This window comes from Populus alba, chromosome 1 (genome assembly GCF_005239225.2).
Source record: "Populus alba chromosome 1, ASM523922v2, whole genome shotgun sequence".
Lineage (NCBI taxonomy): Eukaryota > Viridiplantae > Streptophyta > Magnoliopsida > Malpighiales > Salicaceae > Populus > Populus alba.
The window spans coordinates 4,746,680-4,771,624 of NC_133284.1; the positions used below are offsets into that span (position 1 = coordinate 4,746,680).

Consider the following 24,945-nt stretch of genomic DNA (forward strand, 5'->3'; position numbering starts at 1 on the left):
TTTATTTGGGTTTTGAAAATAATGATTTATTCTTTACTATTCTATATGCTTAATGAGGTTTTTATATTCCTTAATAATTAAAAATAAAACTCTTTTTTTTTTTTAATCTTAATATGACTGGTTTAAGACAAGATGAGTAGGAGAAACAAAAAATTTGGAGGTGAACCTCGGTCACTACTTCATATTATTGATCAGCCAATAGTGCAATGGCACATGTCATCCTATTTAACTACATCATCAACTTGAAAATAGAAAATAATAACTGATCATTATAAACAAAATCGAAATGATTAGGACCAGAAAAGGTTTCCAAAATGATTAGCTATTAAAATTCCAAAACTTCAACAGCTAAAAAACTTGTAATGTTTTGAAATAAAAAGAAAGATTTTGTAATGTTTTGAATTAAAGAGTAGAAAAGAGGCAATAAAGTTCTTGAAGGCTTAAAGAGTAAGTATAATTAAATGAGGGATATTGTAGTAATTGAATAAAAAGATGATAAATAGAAATAGGAAAAAGAGAGAGAGAGAGAGAGCTGTGTTCTTAGAGAACAAACCATGAGAGAGAAGGTAGAAAGAAGAAGAAGAAGAGAAAAGATGGAAATTAGAAGGGAAATAGAAAGGAGTTGGAGGAAATAAGTTTAAAAGTAAGATTTAGGTTGTTAAATGTATGTTAATTGAGTTTTTAACTTCTGTTTTAATAAATGTTAGGGTTTTGAAGATTGTGTTTTGGATTTAATTGATGAATTAATTTGAATGTTATGGGGTTGATTGTTATGGGTAATGGATTGCTTAGTTGATTTTGAGAGATTGTAGGTAAAGATAATGATTTGAGATAAGAATTGTTTAAATGGTGAATTTTGAGTTAGAAATTTAGTAAGAACAATAGGTTTTTTGTTGAAAAAATTCTAGGTTGGAGGTTGAAGATGATAAAATTTTGGTTTGGTCCCTCAATTTGTAAAAATTACAATTTAGTCCCTAAACTTTAAAAAATTACAGATTGGTCCGTGGAGCATATTCCGAGATTCTGAATAGAATAAAAGATGAATTATTGGCAAAATTCCTGTATAGTTATGAAATTTTAACACTTTCAATTTGGTCATCCAATTTGACAAAAATTACAATTTGACCTTAAAAATTTGAAAAAAATTCCAAAATGGTCCCTGGAGCATAACAAGATAGTCTGGACAGAATTGAGGATTAATTATGGTTATAATTTCATTATAGTCATGGATTTACATTTTTATGTTGTATATCATTCTTTATGACATTGAATCATAGGCAAAACCAACATAATAAAAAGAAAGCTGCCATTTCTTTTAAGAAACTCAAAACTTTCTTTAAAAAAATAGCTTTTCATTTGTTAGAGAATCTTTTTGAGCCATTTTCCAAAAAGAGCTCGAAAATTTAGGACATCTTTTTCTTTACAAACCCATTTTCTCATATGCCAAAACAATATTTAAAATTTCCTTATGGCATATTTTGTGCTTTTGACCAAATACATCTAAATAACTATTGGATGAAAATACTTCATATTTATATCTTAATGGTTTTTTTTTTCCAATAATTGGACCTATATGGACATAATTATTAAATTTATGGCTTAGTTCCAAAATAATAAAGATGATTTAAAAAAGAAAATGTTTTACAACAAGATTTTCTCATTGATTGAATTTACAAATAAAAATAAGTCCAAACCCTACAATCATGAAGTCTCAAGCCCTGTTATCAGGGAATTCCAAACTCTATTATCAAGAAGTCTAAGTTCTATAATCAGGAAGTTTAAAGCTATGTCACTAGGGAGTTTCAAGCTCTATTATTAGAAAGTCCAATTCTTGTAATCAAGAAGTTTAAAGCCTTGTCATTAGAAAGTCTAAGCCTTGTCATTAGAAAATTCCAAGCCCTATCATAATGAAATTTCAAGCCCTAATATTAGGAAGTTCAAGGCATGCAATAATAAAGTTTTAAACCTTGTCATTAAGAAGTTTCAAGCCTTTCCATTAGGAAACTTCAGGTTCTCCAGTTAGGAAGTCCAAGTCTTATAATTAGAAAGTTCAAAGCCTTGTCACCAGGAAGTCCAAGCCTTGTCACCAGGAAGTCCAAGCCTTGTCATTAGGAATCTCAAGCCATGTCATCAGGAATTTTAAGCCCTGTAATTAGGAGTTTTAAACCTTGTCATCATGAAATTTCAAGTCTTGTCATCAAAAAGTACACCCTTGCCATCAAGGTTGGTCACCTATCAATTTTGATGTATTTTTTTAATTTAAATTTAATGGCAAGGTTGATCACCTAACAATTTTGATCTATTTTTTAAAATCTCATGTCAAGGTTGGTCACCTAACAATTAAAGATTTAAGAATCAAATTTAAAACAAAAATAAATACTTAAGCAGTTTTTTTCCTCATTGTCCACATGTCATAACCTGAATCCCGGATCCATGATTGACATATAGGCAAGGTTCCCCTCTAAGGTTCCATACCTATGCGAACCCAAACTTACATACAAACTTATCCTTCAAAACTCAATCAAAGTTTCAACGCAACACTACTAACAAAACTAACTTCATAATATAATTAATTGTCTTAATACAAGAGTTAATATAATTCATAGTTTTGGAGCACTAACTTGACATAAAAAGAAGGTACAAATTACAACAAAAAAGCAGGTTCGGAAGGTTCAAAAAAAGTAACTTGCTATCAAGCTATAAGCCTGAAAAGAATAATAATGAGATGGTGAGTTCAACAACTCAGTGAGTAGATAATATTCAATATACACACACGAGGTAATACAATAATGAAAATATATATATACAATTATTGCTCTAGGTTCTTATAGGAAGGTTTCTCAAATAGGCCATAACAAGAAGATCATTTAGTAAAGCTCGTCAGAAAATTAAAATGCAATGAGCATGAGGCTCTGTATTGTGGGATGATTAGTCCATAGAGGTTGGTGACTCCTTCGACCAACTAGGGTTCAGATACGATGTGCACAAAGACTAATACTACCCTGTTACCATGGGTATTATGACTAACATACCATTTGTTCATAATCATAATCAAACAAACATATTCATATCTCAAAGCTCAACTCATGAGATCAATCTAATGATGAGCTATCAATTTAGAAGTCAATTCAAAATATATACTGGCTCATATCAAGAATTTAGATTGAATAATTGATCATACTTTATCATAACAAGGATAATAATCAACATATATATATTATCAAGAAACATGATCCAATTCATATTAAAAAAATCAAATATTTATAATATTTCTCATGTATATGGAAAATTATCCACTCACCTAACTCAAAAGCAAACAGCACTCAAAAGCTGATATCGAAGGAAATCCAACTGACGTCCTGCCGGTAGAATATCATGATTATCTGAATACAAAGAAGACATATTCAAGAACGACTCAAAAGAACATTTAACCTATTTAATACACTTAACTAGGGTGTATTCCATAACCCTATATGTTTTTGAACTAACTAGTTAATTATCTTAAAAACTCAAAGATTAACGGTTTTCCCGAAATCTAATCCATAATAAAACAAATAATAAGAATTGATAATAATTTACTAAATAACCCTCATTTATTCATCAAACCAATCTGAAAAAGCTAATATTACAGCTAGGGACCAATCTAGAATTTACTATACTTTTAAGGCTAAATTGTAATTTTTGTCTAATTGGAGAACCAAACTAAATATATCATAAATTCATGAATATAGTGGAATTATGTCCATCATAAATCCTCATTTCTGTCCAGAACCTCTAATTATGCTCCAGGAACCATTCTAGAATTTTTTCAAATTTTTAGGGTCAAATTGTAATTTTTGTCAAATGGAGGACCAAACTAAAATTGTCATAAATCCATGACTATACTGAAATTATGACCATAATTAATCTTCAATTCTGTCCAGAATATCTCATTATGCTCCGGGGACCATTCTGAAAATTTAACAAATTTTTAGGGTCAAATGGTAATTTTTGTCAAATTGGAGGACCAAATTGAAAATTCTAAAATTTCATAACTATACAGTAATTATTTCCATAATTCATATGTTATTCTGTTCAGAATCTCGGAATATGCTCCAGGGACCAATTTGTAATTTTCCAAAGTTTGGGGACTAAACTGTAATTTTCACAAATTAAGGGACCAAATTGAATTTTCATCATCTTCTACCTCAAACCCAGAATTTTCACAGATTTCCTACTGTTATACCCTGATTTCTAACACAAATTCACCATTCAAACAAAACCATAACTCAAAATTATCATTTTTATCTACAATATCTCAAATTCAACTTGATAATCAATTACCCATAACAATCAATCCCATAAGATTCAAAGTAATTCATCAATTAAACTCAAAACACAAATTTTCAAAACCCTAAAATTCATCAAAAATGAAATTTAAAGTTTAAAGAACACATTTATACATTTATAAACCAACACATTTATACATTTATAAACCTAAATATTACCTTTAAACTTATTTCCTCCCAATCTCTTCCTTGTTCCCTTATTTTCCCCTCTTTTCTCTTCTTCTTCTTCTTTCTCCCTTAATTCTCTCTTACGGTTTGCTCTCAATTTTCAGATCACTCTTTCCTTTTTTTTTTTTTTACTTCCTATTTATATTTATCATCTCTTTATTCAATTACTACCATACCCCTCATTTAATTATACTTACTCTTTAAACCTCCAAGGGCTTTGTTGCCATTTCCTATCTTTTTAATACAAAACATCACACCATAGGTCACATTTTAAATTGTTTTAGTCCTAACATTTTTTTTTAATTTTTTATTCTGGTTCATTAGGTATTTTAGCCATGATCCAGTGACAACAAAAAAATCATCCTTGATGTCAATATGTTTCTTTTTACAGGACGGGTTCCTTTATAGTTTTTTAGCCCTTCATCTTAGCAAAAAAAAAAGGTTTGTTCGTTTCATTTTTAGAGAGCTTAGAATCTAATTTGAGGTTATGAACGAGTTTATTAATATTGCAATGGAGCTTTTTAGGTGTTTTCGAGTGAATAAAGGGTTGGAAAATGGGTTCCCTGCCATCAAGGTTGGTCACCTAACAAATTTAACCCATTTTTAATTCTCATCTCGATATTGATCACCTAACAATTTTAACCCATTTTTAATTCTCATTTTGAGGTTAGTCACCTAACAATTTTGACCCATTTCATTTAATTTAAATTTCATGACAAGGTTTGTCACCTAACAAATTTGAAAATTTTTAATTTTTATTTTAAGGTTGGTCATCTAACAATTGAAGTTTTAGGGATCAAATTTGAAACTAAAACAAATACCTAGCCTTTTTTTTTTTTTTTTCTTGTTATGCATGAGTCATGTTTTAAATTGTTTTCATCCTAGATTTTTTTTATCCTAATTTCTTAAGGTTTTAAGCCACAATTTAGTGACAAAAAAGGTCTTTTTTGTCGTCAATGTTTTTTTTTACAAGAGAGGTTCTATTATAGTGTTTTTAACCTTTCATCTCATTATACAAATTTTAATGGGTCTTGTCACACCCTCACGACGACCCTTGATTGATTTGAGGGTTTTTTTTTTATGCATAAGGGAGTCGCCATCTAGTATTATGGTCACTAGGAAACCTAATTGATCTTTTAGAGATTCTAAGGTAAGGGACTAGTTGCGTAAAGATAAGGTATTAGCACCCCTAGTACGCTCTATCTAAGGTAAGCTGCTTCGTGTTTGGTTTGCCTTATAATTGCTATGGTGTTGGTGTTTTCTAATCCCACCAATTTTCTTAGGATACGTTTTGCTATGATGAACAAACTTAGATTGAAAGTCTAAAAAGAAAGAACTCTTGGTCAATGTGGATCACACCCTTAGATATATCTACAAAGTACCAAGAAGAACCAATCCAGATCTCTTGAAATTTATGTTTGATTCAGACTAAATTTATTAAGATAGAAATCCAAGAAGATTTCATGTGCTTTAAAAGCTCTTTTTTCCTTTAGTATTTCAAGAGTTTTGCGACTCGTATATCGCAAGGAGAAGGGACAAAAATTTATAAATCTAAGGAAATTGAGGGCGCTTTAAAAGCCTATTTTTCCCTTAATGTTTCATACTCTCACGGCTCGTAAACCATGGAGTCAAAAATTGAAATTTTCTAAATTATAATCGAGGCTTTTTTCAAGGATGTGTGATGATTTATTATTCATAGAAAATTATTTTAGATATTTACCACTTAGGGTTTCTTTATCCAAATATTAACATTGAATAATAACAAGTTATTCCCAATAATATTTTGGATATTCATCCATTTGAGATTTTGTTATCCAAACATTAATGATGAATAATAGATAAATTCCCCCAAAAAAATAAGATTTTTGTATTTTTTGGAATATTGGCCAATACCCTTTGAAGTCTTACAAACATGTTTTAAAATCCAGAGATGCAAGAAAATAATTTTTGCTGTTGTGTTTAAGAAATCCATACGGAAACATATTTTCAAAACTTCACATATTTGTTATATATATATAATATATATATATATATATATATATATATTATTTGCAACATTTCATGGAAAATTAGGTATTTTAATATCATATTTGTATTTTCACAATATAAAAAATACAAATCATAAACTAAATACATAAGAAAACCAACGATATTACTCGTTTTTTTTAGGCTGGGCATTGTTGCGAATTTGTATGCGTGGATTACTCACACATGCAGTGCACATTGCGAAGGTAATTAATTTACCTTTGCACAGTGCTCAAATCCTTTACATAATTGCAAAAACATAACAGGGAAAGAAAGACTTACTTGGCGAGGCAGCGGCTGGAGGCGAAGTGGAGGAAGATGAATGGTTGCTGCTCACGAAGGATGTCCCTGCTCGCTATTCACGGTGGAGTTAGGTTTGCAGGCTGTTGTCGTTGCTAGTTTCAGACGTGGTTGCAGATGAAATGGAAAATGGTGGCCCGTTGGCTGGTCGATATTTCTCCTCTGTTTCTCATATTGCTGGAAGGGAAGGATGGCTTCTGCTGATTCTGCTACTGCAGCTGAGGAAAGGTATGGCTTCTGCTGATTCTGATTCTGCTGGTTCCATCATTGTGGCTGAGGAAGGATATGGCCGCGGAGGAGGCTACAGCTGGGCAAGTGGCTCAACTTGTGTTTGGTTATTGTTGGTGTTGGCCATGGTTCAGCAGAGGTGGTGCTGCTAGCTGCTGGGATTTTTTGAGGGAGGTCGGTCTGCGGTTCTGGTGTTGCTTCTCTGTTACTATCGGTGGAAGGGTTGGATGTGGCTTCTGGTTTTGAATGTTATTAGGCGGGGCTGAGCTAAGGAAGAGATGGGATGAGTGGAGAGTTGTTTCCTGGGGTTGTGTTGACAGAGAAGGAAGGTCTGTAAGTGGTGTTCATGGTTGTTGCAAGCTAGGGGAGTAAGGTTTGGCGAAGGGAGAAGAGAAGCTTGTGTGCAGAGGGAAAGTTTTGGATGAGAAAGGGGGAGGAACAGTGACGGCTGTTGTGGAGAGGGAGGGCGGCAACTGCCTCTTGGTTGGGAGAGAAAACCGTGAGTTTGTGTTCAACTAAAGAGGGAAGGTCGTGCGTGTAGGGGCTGAGGGAGGAGAAGAAGATAGGGGAAAAGCTGGGGAGGGGCATCAATTTTGGTTTTTTTTTTCTCTCTCGCCCCCTAGGGATGGATGGTTGGCTTGATAAATATGGGTTTCTTTAGGGTTTTCTGTGTGCCATTCCTTTAATTCTCCCCCTAGTGTATATGGTTGGAGGTTCACTTATATAGAAAATCTTTACATGTACTATTTAAGGAAATATTGCTATAATTATTGTAGAGATTGTATTTTATAACCAACACCAACAAATCCTATATATATATATATATGATATTTTATATTGCAGTGATTATTTTCCATAACTAGCACGAATTAAATCATATATCTATGATATTGTATATTGCAGTAATTATATATGATTCAATAATTATCTCCTTGACATATTACTTCCTTAATATTAGCCCTGATGCTCTATGTTAGCGCTGCATGTAAACCCTTATTTATTTTTTTTTTGAAAATTTATCAAAACATGGGTCAAAAATTGGGTAGCAACAAGTCTTCTCATTTTTAGGAAGCTTAGAGTCTCACTTGAGGTTATGAATGAGTATATTGAGGTTTCAATGGTTTTTTTAGGTGTTTTCGAGTGAATAAAGGAGTTGAAAATGGGTTCCTTGCCATCAAGATTGGTCACCTAACTATCTTGATCTATATTTTTTTTTTAATTTAAATTTTATGACAAGGTTGGTCACCTAACACAATTTGATCCTTTTTTTAATTTAAATTCAATGAAAAGATTGGTCACCTATAATTTTCACCCATTTTTAATTCTCATTTCGAGGCTTGTCACCTAACAATTTTTTCCTATTTTTAAAATTTAAATTTCATGATAAGTTTGGTCAACTAGCGACTTTGACTCATTTTTAATTCTCATTTCGAGGTTAGTCACCTAATATTCTTGACCTATTTAAAAAAATTTCTATTAAGAACAATTTGGCCCTATTTAGATTTTGTATTAATGTTGGTCACCTAATTATCGGGATCCATTTCAATTTTCTTGTGTTATCTTTCTTTTCTTTACAAACTCCCTATACAAAGTAAAAAAAAAACAAAAAATTACAATGACTTTGTGTTGTATGTATTGTAAATAGGAAACAATTGTTATAACCTATTTTTTACCACTAATTTTTTTATATGTTTCCAAAAATTATATTTTCAGTCAAATTCAATTTTTGGCACATAAAAAAAGAAAGAAAAAAGAGTTTAGGGAGTGAAATAAGAAGAAGAGAGAACAAGGGACCAAGAAGAGTAGAGACTTAAAAATAATAATGGGTGATTATGCAAAAATAAATAAATTCTAGGATCAAGCAAAATTAGAAAACTATTGATAGATATCCTACTCATTAAGAAAAGGAAACTTAATTAATTAGAATCCATGGTCAAGAAGGAAATAATATAATTACCTAATATTATTTTTACAGTTTCGTTTTTCATGTTTTGCAAACGATCCTGGGAAATATAAATAAAGAAGAAAACACAAAGAGAAAGGGGACACACACAAAAAATGATGGAGGAGATTCTTGCAAAGAAAAACCTAGCTGACAAAAGAAAAAATTATTAATAAAAAAACAATCCTAAAAATTGTTGCAGAAAAGAGGAGAAGACAAACCAAACTTTGCAGCCACTAATCTCCCACCATGAGCAGTAGTGACATACATCACCGGTTAGAAGGCGAGAAGGAGAGGAGGGGCAACCTGTGGACTAGTTCACGCCCCCCGACACGCTTATGAGTGAGAAAAACATTCCATAACACCTATAGTTCCACCACATGTTTTGTACATGCGCCAACATTGTTTTATTTTCTAGCACTGTTTCGCCTCGTTTCGACCTTCCGAGTCAAGTTCCAACCGACTCCAATGATTTTTAAAGGTTAATTTTAAACTCTAATGTGTGATTTACTTATTTTTCGAATTATTTGCATCATATTTGGTAGTTTTTAAATTTTTAAATGTATTGTTGAATATTGTCTTTATTTGTTTTTTTTTTAAGTAATTTGTGAGGTGTGATTTTTTTTTTTAGATTACATTTGTTTACATTAATTGAGTTGTATTGAAATATTTTTAATATGTGAGCGATTTTTTTTTCCGGACATGTGGATATATTTGTGGAGTTGTGTTGAGACTTATATTTAATAACAATGTATCAATTGTTTTTTATTTGAGAACTCAACCTAAAATTAGGCTACTCGTTATTGATTTCTATATTTAAATGTTGACTATCAGGTAATAAAATTGGTGGGTATAAATTCATGTTTCTAGGTGATTGCTATTTTTATTTTCATTGTGGCATATTGTCTGTGATATAATTGAGAGTTTAAATTAGAATGAGATGACTCATTCTTAGCTCATATCATTGATGATTAATTAACATATATTTGAATTGAAAAATACATGTTTATGTCAAGTCCAATGCCTATCTTTTGTCAAAATAGGTTAGTGCAACAAACATTTATCATTTCAAAACAAACAACAATTTAACTTACCCTAGATATGATGAATAAGATGATTATATCTTTTATATTATATAATCAACCCCTTATTTAGAATTTCGAATAAAATCAAGTTAAAGTTCCTAGTTATTATAAAATTAGGTGGCGGCCTCTACTTTTAATTTTACCCTTTTTTATCATATTGCTCGTCGCGATGTCGTATGAGACATATGTAATGGACATAATACGGATATGTGACTTTCTAGCAAACAAATATGGTAGAGAAATTCTCCTTAAATATATAAAAAAAACAAGAGATTGTTAAAAAATAGAATAAGTTTTTATTTTTGAAAATTGGAGTAAGAAAAAGGAAAACAAAAACCTCAATGGTCAAATAGAATATTTCTCCTTCTAGAAATAGAAAAACTAGTTTTCTAAATTTGCTCTAATTTTGAAGAACACATTTTAGAAAATTCCTCATAATTTTCCTATTGTTTTTTAAATAAAAAAAAGGACATATATAATATATATTTTTATATGCAAGCACTTTTTTGCAATATAAAAGATTAAAATTATTTTTTTTATATTTTCATATTTTATTAGTATCATGAATTTAATTTTTATTATAAATCTAATATAAAGATTTTCTTAGTAATATAACTTTTTTCACAATAATTATTAAATTTGAATAATATAAAATAAAAATTTTATAGTTAGATTATTACAAATACAAAATATTATGAATTACGATTTTGATTTTTTTATAAAAAATTTTGTAATCTTGAATTTTTTTTTTTTTGTGAAAAAAGTCATCCTTCATATCTCTTCATTTTGCATTGTTGCATATTGTGGGACATATAATATCTGCCCTATCTCCCACGCACGAAGAACAACAACGTGAATTCTAGTTCCATTTGGTGTCATGGGATGGTTTTCTTGAAACTAAACTCTATTACAATAAAAACGCTTAGGGAAACTCTTTTCCTAAATCTTCTTAATAATACAAAACCTTTTTTTTTGTGTTAATACTATCATTGAACTTCTTGGACAGATCATAAAACTTCATTAGCATATAACCAACTAGAGGATCACTGGTCTATCTACTCCTTTGGTTTTCTTGGACTTTGCCTTCTTCTCACCAGAAACCTATACACACTGCTTCATTTTTTGTGTGAACTTATAAATTAGTGTTAGAATAGAATTCTAGGAAATGATGTCGATGTTAAATTACATTACTTACTTTCTCTCACTTTATAGTGGAGATTGCGTTAGGAGAGGTTTCCATGTATTAACTCATGAACAAGCTCTCTCAAGTACAGGCTTTTTAGACCTGAATCTGATAGCAATATCTTTTGTGATACATTACCGTTATGAAAATCTCTGTAATGTAGAAATTTCTATTACTGTTATTAAAATCTAGTAAAAGTCCATGCTATCTTATCTTGTTCTCATTTACTCAAATCTCTGTAATGGTAAAATATTTTTCTACTTACTTTCTCAAATCAGGTTCTTCGGTATGGAGAAACACTACCGTGGAAGCATTTTCTTTATCTTCAAGAGAAGAAGATGATGAAGAGGCTATAAAATGGGCAGCACTTGAGAAACTACCTACTTATGATCGTTTAAGGAAAGGTATATTGATGAGTGCATCAAGAGGTGTAATTAGTGAGGTGGATATTGAAAACCTTGGAGTCCAAGAGAGAAAACAGCTGCTGGAAAGGCTGGTCAAAGCTGCAGACGAGGATAATGAGAAGTTCTTGTGGAAGCTCAAGAGTCGTATTGAAAGGTAAAATATTCTCCTCGTTTCTCTTTTGGTATGTGCATTTACTTTGTTTTAAAATGTTAGAAAGGAATCAAGCTCTTGGATCGAAACCTGTACTTCTATGACATAACTTGACAAGGGATTGATCTAAAAAGAAAAGATGGATTTTGTTCTCCCTCCTTTTCCTTGGAATACAGAGGAACTCTGTTTTGCCTGTTGAAGCTCTTGATTTTTCTGTAATTTTTGGTGTTTCAGGGTTGGAATTCAGTTTCCAACAATTGAGGTTCGGTACGAGCATCTAAATATTGGAGCTGAAGCTCATGTAGGACGTAGTGCTTTGCCTTCATTTGCTAAGTTCATATTTAATATAATAGAGGTAACGACATTAGCAAACATTTAACATCAGTTATTGCTAATGAAACATGATACTTCTTTTTTATTTGGTCATGCTTTTCTTGTCAACTAATCACCTTTCTATCAATTCTGAAGGGTTCATTAATTTCTCTTCATATCCTTCCAAATAGAAAGAAACCATTCACCATCCTTAAGGATGTTAGCGGAATCGTCAGACCATCAAGGTAAGATGATCATGATCTAAAATCTGTTTGCTTACAAATTCCTTCAATAATTAGTAGCCGATTCTTAATTCTTGTGTTATTGATGTACATGTTATAGATTGACTTTGCTTTTGGGTCCTCCAAGTTCTGGGAAGACCACACTGTTGTTGGCATTGGCTGGAAAACTCGATCCCAGTCTGAAGGTTGTGATATATTCTTGTAAATTTGTATAATCCATGAGGATTAGGTTTTAATTTTCTGTTTAATTTGAAAAGCTGGATTCTCTCGTGTAGCTTTCTGGTCGTGTGACTTACAATGGTCATGAGATGAATGAGTTTGTACCACAAAGAACAGCAGCCTATATCAGTCAACATGATCTCCACATAGGAGAAATGACCGTAAGGGAAACTTTGGCGTTCTCTGCCAGGTGCCAAGGGGTTGGATACTTGCATGGTTAGAATAATGGACTAAACTCTCTTTGCATTTTCCATCAGAATCATAAGTTGCTCTGGTGATCAATAACTCGAGAAAATCTTGGCATTTGACAGAGATGTTGGCGGAGTTGTCCAGAAGAGAGAAAGAAGCCAACATTAAGCCTGATCCTGATGTTGATGTCTTCATGAAGGTGAGGAAAGGTATTATTAATTTCTGTATAATTGTTTGAAAAATGACAAGGAAAGGACACAGAAACATTTTTATAAAACAACATCGTTCTTCAGTCCATCAATGTTCTTATCATTTGATATTTAAAACTGTATTTAAAGGCCCTTCTTTTTACTTCACCAATTTATTAAATCTCTTGATCTTTGACTAGAACTGTTATAAGAAGTTACAATTTCTGCTGTTTCTGATATTGCAGGCAGTAGCAATACAAGCTGAAGAGGCCAATGTCATCACCGACTATGTCTTAAAGGTAGTATCAGTGTGCAGTACTCTAGCATCATTAAAATCTTCAGAAACCATGAAAAATGATATCCCTTCAATTTTTTGTGCCTTCTCTAAAAATTACAGATGTTAGGATTGGAAGTCTGCGCAGACACCATGGTGGGGGATGAAATGATAAGGGGTATCTCTGGAGGGCAAAGGAAGCGTGTTACAACTGGTAACGTTTTCAATTAGTCCAATCCTAATATCAGGGACCAATTACATTGTTTTTTTCGTTCAACTAATCTTCAGTAATGGATCATAGGTGAAATGCTGGTCGGACCATCAAGGGCATTGTTTATGGATGAGATTTCTACTGGCTTGGACAGCTCAACAACTCACCAAATTGTGAACTCATTAAAGCAAACTATTCACATTCTCAATTGCACTGCCGTCATCTCGCTTCTCCAGCCAGCACCGGAGACTTATGACCTCTTTGATGACATTATTCTCCTGTCAGATGGCCAAATTGTGTACCAGGGTCCTCGTGAAAATGTGCTTGGATTTTTTGAACATATGGGCTTCCAGTGTCCTGAAAGAAAAGGCGTGGCAGATTTTCTGCAAGAAGTAAGCAAAAAGAAGGCAGTTGTGTTTGGCGCCTGTGTGTTATCATAATAAATGAATTCATTGCAGGTGACATCAAGGAAAGATCAAGAGCAGTACTGGGCACGTAAAGATCAGCCTTACAAGTTTGTCATCGTCAACGAATTTGCTGAGGCATTTCAATCATTCAGCGTGGGACGAAGGATCATAGAGGAGCTTTCAATCCCATTTGACAAGACCAAGAACCATCCAGCGGCATTGGCAAACAAAAAGTATGGAGCTGGAAAGATGGATCTGCTTAAAGCTAACTTCTCAAGAGAATACTTGCTCATGAAGAGGAACTCATTTGTCTACATCTTCAGGATATCCCAAGTAATTATCGACTGTCATTACAATATCTAAGTTTCTTTCACTTTCGAATTTTGCGTACAGCGTGACACCTTTTCTCTTCATATCAGCTTACAATATTGGCAATCATTTCAATGACACTCTTCTTCCGGACCAATATGCATCGAGATACAGTCTCGGATGGTGGAATTTATACTGGTGCTTTGTTCTTCACCGTGGCCGCGATCATGTTTAATGGTACGGCAGAGCAATCTTCGACCATCGCCAAGCTTCCTGTATTTTACAAGCATAGGGGACTCCTATTCTTTCCTCCATTGGCATATTCAATTCCTTCATGGATCCTGAAAATTCCCATTTCATTTGTTGAAGTTGCTACTTGGGTGTTCATAACCTATTATGTAATCGGATTTGATCCGAACATTGCGAGGTAAATAAGAATTCTTAATTTTCTCTAAACTTGTACCAGAATCCATTCTGATCCAGCTGTTATAACAAGGTTGTGTTTCTTTCTTTCATTTTTTGCAGGCTTTTTAAGCTGTACCTGGTGCTTGTGCTAATTAACCAGATGGCATCTGCACTATTTCGATTTATTGCTGCAGTTGGAAGGAACATGATTGTTGCCAACACCTTCGGGTCATTTGTGCTCCTTGCAATTTTTGCATTGGGTGGCTTCGTCTTGTCAAGAGGTATGATGAGTGTACTATTGTACTTGGAGGAATTCATCTTCTATGTTTTTTGTTTAATGGAACAGAGCAAATAAAGAAATGGTGGATATGGGGTTACTGGATTTCACCATTGATGTACGGGCAGAACGCAATAGTAGTGAATGAGTTCCTTGGAAATAGTTGGAGTCATGTATGGTTTCTTTAACTCACCGTTTGTATATTTGTGCCTTCGGCTCTCAATAATCAACTGGTATCTGAAGTTATTTTTCGAATCACAGATTCCTGCAGGCTCCACAGAACCACTAGGAATCCAAGTTTTGAAGAGTCGTGGGTTCTTTACAGAAGCATATTGGTATTGGATAGGAACAGGGGCGACAGTAGGATTCATACTACTATTCAATCTTTGCTTCGTTTTGGCTCTCACTTTCCTCAATGGCAAGTGTCGTTAACTTCTCAAATTCACACCTCTTGAAAGTTGGATCTTATTTTAATTTGCTGCAAATCATGTTGGCAGCATTTGATAAGCCTCAGGCTGTCATATCTGAAGAGCCTGAAAGTGATGAATCTGGTCGCAAAACCAAACGAGCTATTCAGTTATCAAACCATGGAAGTAGTCACGGAACTAACAGAGGTAAAACAACTCCATTAATTAAGTGTGTTTGTCCTCCATTTTTTAAGCTATTGGGTACTCATTACCAATATAATTTCACTTCCCAACAGAGGGTGGAGTTGGAATTAGCAGAGCTAGTTCAGAGGCTATTGGAGATGTCAGCAGTAACAGGAAGAAAGGAATGGTTCTTCCATTTGAACCACATTCCATCACATTTGATGACGTTATTTACTCCGTTGACATGCCACAGGTATTGAGATTTAGTAAAGTAGGATTATATCTCACTTTGATGTGATATGATTCTGAGAACCTGACAAAACTGATCATAGTGGTATTGAAATTTTCAGGAAATGAAAGTTCAAGGAGTTGTTGAAGATAGATTGGTGCTTTTGAATGGTGTGAATGGAGCTTTCAGGCCTGGTGTCCTTACAGCTTTGATGGGTGTTAGTGGTGCTGGAAAAACAACTTTGATGGATGTGTTGGCTGGTAGGAAAACTGGTGGATATATTGACGGAGAAATCAAAATTTCAGGGTACCCCAAGAAGCAAGAAACTTTTGCTAGAGTTTCTGGATACTGTGAGCAAAATGACATTCACTCTCCACAAGTTACGGTTTATGAATCCTTACTCTACTCAGCTTGGCTTCGTCTACCACCTGAAGTTGACTCTGAAACCAGAAGGGTAGGTGCTGTCTGCCTTAAATATGTTTTAGGCATCTGGGAATCGTTGTGCATGTTAGGGTTCTGTGAAATTTTCTTTATATCGTTCTTGTTTCCTTTTTGGCTTGCTTGTCATCTGATCAAGTTCAATCACTTAATCAGCATTCCCTGGTTGAACATGCATTTCCATTTTATATTTTATCCTGTGATCAAGATCACTGAACCTGTTCTAAATAGCTAAGAAGGGTACTGGTGAAGTTGATATTTGTGGTGATGGTGCTAGAAAGCTTCAATTCAATTCAATTCAGCCAGACACGCCCAATTAACCTATACTTTGCCAAAATTGCGTCCAGATGTTCATTGAGGAAGTCATGGATCTTGAGGAGTTGAATCCATTGCGCCATGCATTAGTGGGGTTGCCTGGTGTGAATGGTTTGTCCACTGAGCAGCGCAAGCGGCTAACCATTGCAGTTGAGCTAGTTGCAAACCCTTCTATCATATTCATGGATGAGCCAACTTCTGGGCTAGATGCTAGAGCCGCTGCCATTGTGATGAGAACAGTTAGGAACACTGTGGACACAGGAAGAACAGTTGTTTGCACCATCCATCAGCCCAGTATTGACATATTTGAAGCTTTTGATGAGGTAAGAAATGTTAGCAAATTATCTCTATCAGAACTTTGCCATGATTTTATCACCATAACAATCTGCATTATTTAAAATGGCATGTAGCTATTCCTGATGAAGCGAGGAGGACAAGAGATATATGTGGGGCCTCTGGGTCGCCATTCTACCCATCTAATAAAATATTTTGAGGTATGCTTGACGTGATTAATTATCAAATAACACAAACAGTTGTATCTTCAGACCTATACTCAGACTAACCATCGACTAAGTCATATACCTTTCTATTTGTGAAGGCAATTGAAGGAGTCAGCAAAATTAAAGATGGTTATAATCCAGCAACTTGGATGCTGGAAGTTTCTAGTTCAGCACAAGAAATGGCTTTGGAGGTTGATTTTTCTAACATTTACAAGAATTCAGATCTGTTCAGGTCAGATAAAGTACTTGGCTAAGTGGTACAAACTGAAAAACATGCTAATTAAGAATTTGGTGATGAATTTGTCGAAAATTTGTGGATGGTGTGTGACATAATTCAGGAGAAACAAAGCTCTCATTGCGGGATTCAGCACACCTGCTCCTGGCTCCACAGACCTTTGTTTCCCTACGAAGTACTCAACATCATTTTTCACACAATGTATGGCTTGCTTATGGAAGCAACATTGGTCATATTGGAGGAATCCACCATACACTGCCGTGAGATTTCTTTTCACAACCTTTATAGCGTTGATGTTCGGGACAATGTTCTGGGACCTTGGATCCAAATTGTAAGCCACAACGGGGTTCTATGAAACAATTTAAAAGTTCAGACTTTGATGATTTGCTTCGACGTGCTGATCTAATTTCTCTCACAAACTGTAGGAATAACACCCAAGATCTTTTGAATGCAATGGGTTCGATGTATGCAGCTGTTTTCTTCATTGGTGTCCAAAACGCATCATCCGTCCAGCCAGTGGTGGCTGTTGAGAGAACTGTCTTCTACAGGGAAAGAGCTGCCGGAATGTATTCAGCTTTGCCCTATGCCTTTGCACAGGTAACACAATTCATCAGGCGTTACAGAGACTTCACTTGTCGTCAAGTAGAATGTTATGCATGTTTTCTTAACCAAACTTCCATCTTGTGTGTTGCAGGTCCTGATCGAGCTTCCATATGTTTTTGTTCAAGCTTCAGCCTATGGCTTTATAGTTTATGCGATGATTGGATTTGAATGGACTGCTGCGAAGTTCTTCTGGTACCTGTTCTTTATGTACTTCACATTATTATACTTCACCTTCTACGGAATGATGGCTGTTGCAATAACTCCAAACCACCACATTGCTGCCATAGTTTCCTCTGCATTTTACGGAATATGGAACCTATTCTCAGGGTTTATAGTTCCTCGGCCCGTAAGTGTTCGCTATCTTATCATTTCAAATTCAAAATCTCCGTAGTGTCGGGTTACCTTGTGGAATAATTTTGTGATTCATTTTTGTGCTTCGGTCTGTAACAGAGCATTCCTATATGGTGGAGATGGTACTATTGGGCTTGTCCAGTATCATGGTCCTTGTATGGATTGCTTGTATCACAGTTTGGAGATATACAGAAAGACCTCACCGAAACTCAAACAGTGAAACAATTTGTGAAGGACTATTTCGGATTCGACCATGATTTTCTCGGAGTAGTTGCAGCCGCGGTTCTTGGCTGGACAGTCCTCTTTGCTTTCCTATTTGCCGCCGCTATCAAGGCCTTCAACTTCCAAAGGCGATAGAAATTTTCTTTATACACATATATAATAAGCTTCACCTTTTTTTTTTCTTTTTTGATTGTGAATCTAAAATAACTTGCTACTTTAACACCTTCTTTCATTAATATCCATAACATGTGCGCACACACACAAAAAAAAAAAAAGTTGTTGGATGTCATTCATTTAATAAAAATCAAAGCAACCACCACCACTAAGATACAAAAATAATCTTTGAATCCTGAGAGATGTAGCTCAATTGGTTAGATCCTAGATTTGCTCTTTAAAGATTACCAGTTCAAGTTCTACAAACCTTAGGGTCACTGGAAGCTTACATGATCATTAACTTTAGGGCCTGTAGGATTAATCCAAGTGCGTGCAAGCTAACCCGGACATCCACGTTAATAAAATAAAATCTTTGACACTTTAAAATAAAAATAAACAAGACATTTGTTATATTAAAAAAATATATATCTTTAAATAGTATAGGTCAACTTAGAGGCCCCTTGACCAAACTTGTTTCTTAAATGCCCAAAACCAAGCTTCACTAGAAAATTTATAGATGTCGTCATTTTAATTTTCTTATAAATATTAGCATGATGACATTTTGGGTGAACTCGGGTCCTAAGATATGGCTAAGTTAACTATGTCGACTAGGCCAAAACTCAGTTTTTTTTTTTTTAATTAAAACAATGTCAATCCAACCTTTTCTTTATATAAAAAAAATGGGTGACGATGTTTTCTATAGACTTGGGTTCAATTACGCCAATCCATATAACTCATAACTTAGATCATATTCCTTATCAGATTTAATAACCTTATCTTTTGGAATCTACTTTTTGTTTAATTGAATGGTCATCAATTAAGAAAAGGAAAGGTCTTAATTAAAACTTAAGTAAAAAATTAACACAAACAAAAAATACACTAAAAAGGAGGGCTTGAATAAAGAATTGAAATAAAAAAACAAAAACAATTCAAACACTTCTAGGCTTGGACGACTAATTATATGTTGAATTTCTATTATAAAGAGTTGTTGGCTCACGTTTTTCATAAACTAGTAGCGTATGTTACTATTTTCTTGTTACCTCTAACTCATAAACTGATGGTTCTCATTGGTAACCATTGGCTAGAGATCAAAAACTGGGAATATAATAAAAGATTGTCTATCTATATCAATCAAAGCCTTGTTTGAGGTCTAGATTTGTCACGACCTGAATTCTGGATCCATGACCGGCACATAGACAGGGTTCCCTTTCAAGGTTCTATATCTTTGCGAACCCAAACTTATATACAAACTTATCCTTTAAACAACTCAATCAGAGTTCAACACAACATTAATAACAAAATTAACTTCTTATAATACAATTTTATTGTTTTAATATAATAGTTAATACAATTCATAGTTTTGGAGCACTAACTTGACATAAAAGAAAGGTACAAATTACAACAAAAAAGTAGGTTCAGAAGGTTTAACAAAAATGACCTGCTATCAAGCTATAAGCCTGAAAATGATAAATAATGAGAGGGTAAGTTCAACAACTCAGTGAGTAGATAATATTCAATACACACACATATGAGGTAATACAAAAATGAGAATATATATACAATTATGGCTCTAGGTTCTTATAGGAAGATTTCTCAAATAGGCCATAACAAGAAGATTATAAAGTAAAGCTCGTCAAAAAATCAAAATGCAATGACCATGAAGCTCCGTACTATGGGATGATCAGTCCACACAAGTTGGTGACTCCCCCGACCAACTAAAGTTCAGATACGATGTGCACAAAGACTAACAATGTGATGTTTTGTATTAAAAGATATAGGAAAAGGCTAGAAAGCCCTTGGTGGCTTAGAAGTAAGTATAATTAAATGAAGGGTATAGTAGTAATTGGATAAATAGTTGATAGATATAAATAGAAAAAGAAAGAGGGATCTGAAAATTTAAAGAACAAACCATGAGAAAGAAGGGAGGAAGAAGAAGAAGAAGAAGAAGAAGAAGAGAAAAGAGGGAAATTAGAAAGGAAATAGAAAGGAGTTGGAGGAAATAAGTAAAAAGGTAAGACTATGTATAAATATGTGTTAATTAAGCTTTAATTTCGGTTTGGATAAATGTTAGGGTTATGAAGTTTGTGTTTTGGGTTTGATTGATGATTTAATTTGAATGTTATAGAGTTAATTGTTGTGGGTATTTGATTATTTGATTGATTTTGAGAGATTGAATTCAAAGATAATGATTTTGAGTTATGATTTTGTTTGAATGGTTAATTTGAGTTAGAAATTTGGAGAGAACAGTGGGTTTTCTGTTAAAATTCTGGATTGGAGGTTGAAGATGATGAAAATTCAATTTGGTCCCTCAATTTGCAAAAAAAATACAGTTTAGTCCCCAAACTTTGGAAAATTACAAATTGGTCCCTGGAGCATATTCCGAGATTCTGAACAGAATAACATATGAATTATGGGCAGAATTACTGTATAGATATGAAAATTTAACACTTTCAATTTGGTCCTCCAATTTGACAAAAATTACAATTTGACCCTAAAAATTTGATAAAATTCCAGAATGGTCTCTGGAGCATAATGAGATATTCTGGACAGAATTGAGGCTAAAGTATGGACATAATTCCACTATAGTCATGAATTTATGATATGTTTAGTTTGGTCCTCCAATTAGATGAAAATTACAATTTGGCCCTCAAATATGATAAATTCCATATTAGTCCCTAGCTATAATATTAGATTTTACAGATTAGTTTGATGAATAATTAAGGGTTATTTAGTGAATTATTACCAATTTTATTAGTTGTTTTATTATGGATTAGATTTTGGGAAAACCGTTAAATTTTAGGTTTTTAAGAAAATTAACTAGTTAGTTCAAAAACATATAGGGTTACGGAATACACCCTTAGTTAAGTGTATTAAATAGGTTAAATGTTCTTTTGAGTTGTTTTTGAATATGTCTCCTTTGTATTCAAATAATCTTGATATTCTACCGGTAGGACGTCAGTAGGATTTCCTTCGGTATAAGCTTTTGAGTGCTGTTTACTTTTGAGTTAGGTGAGTGAATAATTTTCCATATGCAGGTGAGTGGATAATTTTCCATATGCATAAGAAATATTATAAATATTTGATTTGTTAATATGAATTAGATCATGCTTCTTGATAGTATATATGTTGATTATTATCCTTGTTATGATACAGCATGACCAATCATTGAATCTGAATTCTTGATATGAACTAGTATATATTTTGAATTGACTTCTGAATTGATAGCTCCTCATTTGATTGATGTCATGAGTTGAGCTTTGAGATATGAATATGTTTGTTTGATTATGATTATGAACTTATGGTATGTTAGTCAGAATACCCATGCTAACAGGGTAGTGTTAGTCTTTGTGCACATTGTATCTGAACCCTAGTTAGTCGGGGGAGTCACCAACCTATGTGGACTGATCATCCCACAGTATGAAGCCTCATGCTCATTGCATTTTAATTTTCTGACAAACTTTACCATCTTTTTGTTATGGCCTATTTGAGAAACCTTCCTATAAGAACCTAGAGCCATAATTGTATATATATTCTTATTGTTGTATTACCTCGTGTGTGTATATTGAATATTATCTACTAACTGAGTTGTTGAACTCACCCTCTCATTATTATTCTTTTCAGGCTTATAGCTTGATAGCAGGTTACTTTTGTTGAACCTTCTGAACCTGCTTTTTGGTTGTAATTTGTACCTTCCTTTTTGTCAAGTTAGTGCTCCAAAATTATGAATTATATTAACTCTTGTATTAAGACAATGGAATTACATTATGAAGTTAGTTTGTTGTTAATGCTGTGTTAAACTCTAATTGAGTTGTTTAAAGGATAGGATTGTATGTAAGTTTGGGTTCGCATAGGTTTGGAACCTTGGAGGGGAACCTTGCCTATGTGCCGGTCTTTGATCCGGGAAACATATAACTTATTTCATACACTTAACTAAGGGTTTATCCTATAACTCTATATGTTCTTAGGCTAAACTATTTATTTTCCTAAAAACCTAAGAATCAACGGTTTTCCTGAAATCTAATCCATAATAAAATAAATAATAAGACTTGATAATAATTCACTAAATAACCCTTATTTATTCATCAAACCAATCTGAAAAAGCTAATATTACAGCTAGGGACTAATCTGGAATTTATTATATTTTTAGGGCCAAATTGTAACTTTCGTTTAATTGGAGGACCAAACTAAACATAACATAATTTCATGACTATAGTGGAATCATGTCCATAATTCATCCTCATTTCTGTCCAGAACCTCTAATTATGCTCCAGGGACCATTCTGGAAATTTTCCATATTTTTAGGGTTAAATTGTAATTTTTATCAAATGGAGGACCAAACTAAAATTTGTCATAAATCCATGAATATACTTGAATTCTGACCATAATTAATCCTCAATTCGGTCCAGGATATCTCATTATGCTCCAGGGACCATTCTGGTATTTTACGAAAGTTTTAGGGTCAAATGGTAATTTTTGTCAAATTGGAGGACCAAATTGAAAGTTTTAAAATTTCATAACTATACAGTATTTCTGCCCATAATTCATATGTTATTCTTTTCAGAATCTCGGAATATGCTCCAAGGACCAATTTGTAATTTTCCAAAGTTTGGGGACTAAACTGTAATTTTCGCAAATTAAGGGACCAAATTGAATTTTCATCATCTTCAACCTCCAATCCAAAATTTCAACAGAAACCTACTGTTCTTTCCCCTGATTTCTAACATAAATTCAGCATTCAAACAAATTATAACTTAAAATCATCATTGTTATCTACAATATCTCAAATTCAACTTAACAATTCATTACTCACAACAATCAACCCCTAACATTCAATTTAATTCATAAATTAAACCCAAAACACAAATTTTCAAAACCCTAACATTCATCAAAACCGAAATTTAAAGCTAAAGAAAACATATTATACACATTAAAGCATAAATCTTACCCTTTTAACTTATTTTCCTTTAACTCCTTTTATTTCCCTTATCTTTCCCTTTTTCTCTTCTTCTTCTTATTTCTCCCTTCACTCCTGCGACTCTCTCTCAAAATTTTGCAGGTCTCTTCTTGTTTTTTTCTTTCTTTTTATATTTATTATGTTTATTCAATTTCTACAATACCCTTATTTATTTAAACTCTCTCTTTAAGCCTCCAAGGGCATTGTTGCCTTTTTCTATCCCTTTAAACTCAAAACATTACAAGATTTCCGTTATTGTTTTTAGATGAAAACATGTTGGCTAACGAAATCTCTACGATCTATGACACTTCAATATAGCTAGGTTGATTTCATTGAACTAGTCGCCATCCTGTTCTCCTATATGTACCATTATTATTACACGGTTCGTTATCTTAATTTTCAAAGAAAAGTAGATTTTTACAAATAAGCATTTTTCTTTCTAATTGGAGAAACAGTTAATTCAATGGAAATTCTCTCAAGTTCTTCAAGAGAAGATGATGAAGACGACGACAACGACGACGACGACTGTTGTAATTCTTTTTTGGGTCCTCGCATAATAAAAGAGAAAAAAAAATTTATTAAAAAAATTGAAAAAAAATAATAATAATATATCAAAAAATATATCAATGAAAAGAGGATGCCAGAGCACCAAAAAAACAGTCAAAAATTGGTTGAGGAGGTTCAAAAATACAAATGTCAAAATTTGATGGTATATCATTGACTAGTGAGAGCCCTATTGATTAAGAACATTTTATTTGAGGAAGAAAAGTACAAATTATGGACTCAATTAAACTTTATTGAAGGTTTAATTTAATTATTGGAGGGTTTGATTGCAAGAAAATTTGATTTTTAAGTCAATTTGGGTTTTAATTGGAAGAAATTAAAGTTCTGGGGTCAAATTATCTTTTTTTAGAGTTGATTTGGTCAAATCAGGGGCTTAATTGAATGCATATTGAAGTTTGATGGCCAATTAAGGACTTGATTAAACAAATCCAAAACGAAGGACTACAATGAAAAAGCGCGCAAATTGAAGGGCTGATATGAAATTGGATGCATTTTGGTGCCTGTTTTCATTTAAATGAAACGACTCGTTTTGGTCAAAACGGCGCCATTTCATGCTTTTCCCAAAAAAAAAAAAATGAAGAAGCAAACGGTGCCGTTGTGAACGGCACCATAAGCTTTCTTCTTCCCTTGCACACGAAGAGAGTAGGGGAAGAAGAAGCCGTTTTCCTCTGTCTTTCGTTCCCCCCTCTTTCTCTCCCAAAACCCGAAAAACCAACGACGACCTGGCTTGTCTCTTCACTGACACCACCATGTCCTCGTGTTGAAAGCGCCATACCCTGCGAACAACCCCTCAGTTGATTACCTTACCCTGCGCCATGACAGGGGTAAGGTGACCCTCCCCTCCTTTGCCTATAAATACCAGAGGAGGGAGTGCTGGATGAGGGAGGAGAAAAAGTTGGAGAGCGGGGAAGGATTTTGTTTGAAAGAGAAAGTGAGGGAGACTG

At 33.5% G+C, this 24,945-nt stretch overlaps 1 protein-coding gene across 1 annotated transcript; it reads left to right on the top strand.

Annotated features, from left to right (window-relative positions):
• The first annotated feature begins 6,943 nt into the window (after positions 1-6,943).
• On the top strand, positions 6,944-18,530 carry LOC118061825 (pleiotropic drug resistance protein 1-like). The gene is made up of 27 exons (XM_073406716.1): positions 6,944-7,196; positions 7,306-7,378; positions 7,457-7,548; positions 11,538-11,817; positions 12,049-12,169; positions 12,283-12,371; positions 12,469-12,553; positions 12,644-12,803; positions 12,899-12,975; positions 13,210-13,263; positions 13,362-13,452; positions 13,540-13,841; positions 13,908-14,189; positions 14,276-14,592; positions 14,691-14,851; positions 14,917-15,020; positions 15,109-15,271; positions 15,345-15,461; positions 15,551-15,690; positions 15,788-16,120; positions 16,452-16,742; positions 16,830-16,913; positions 17,018-17,151; positions 17,258-17,485; positions 17,580-17,751; positions 17,849-18,103; positions 18,208-18,530. Exons 1-27 carry the CDS (start codon positions 6,944-6,946, stop codon positions 18,463-18,465), a joined length of 4,716 nt encoding a protein of 1,571 aa, XP_073262817.1. The 3' UTR covers positions 18,466-18,530.
• The last annotated feature ends 6,415 nt before the right edge of the window (positions 18,531-24,945 follow it).

Coding starts and splice junctions, on each gene's coding strand:
- LOC118061825 (XM_073406716.1), top strand. CDS start 6,944: ATGGAAAATGGTGGCCCGTTGGCTGGTCGATATTTCTCCTCTGTTTCT. Junction 12,170..12,282: donor TCATATTTAATATAATAGAG/GTAACGACATTA, acceptor TCAATTCTGAAG/GGTTCATTAATTTCTCTTCA. Junction 15,272..15,344: donor CACTTTCCTCAATGGCAAGT/GTCGTTAACTTC, acceptor TCATGTTGGCAG/CATTTGATAAGCCTCAGGCT.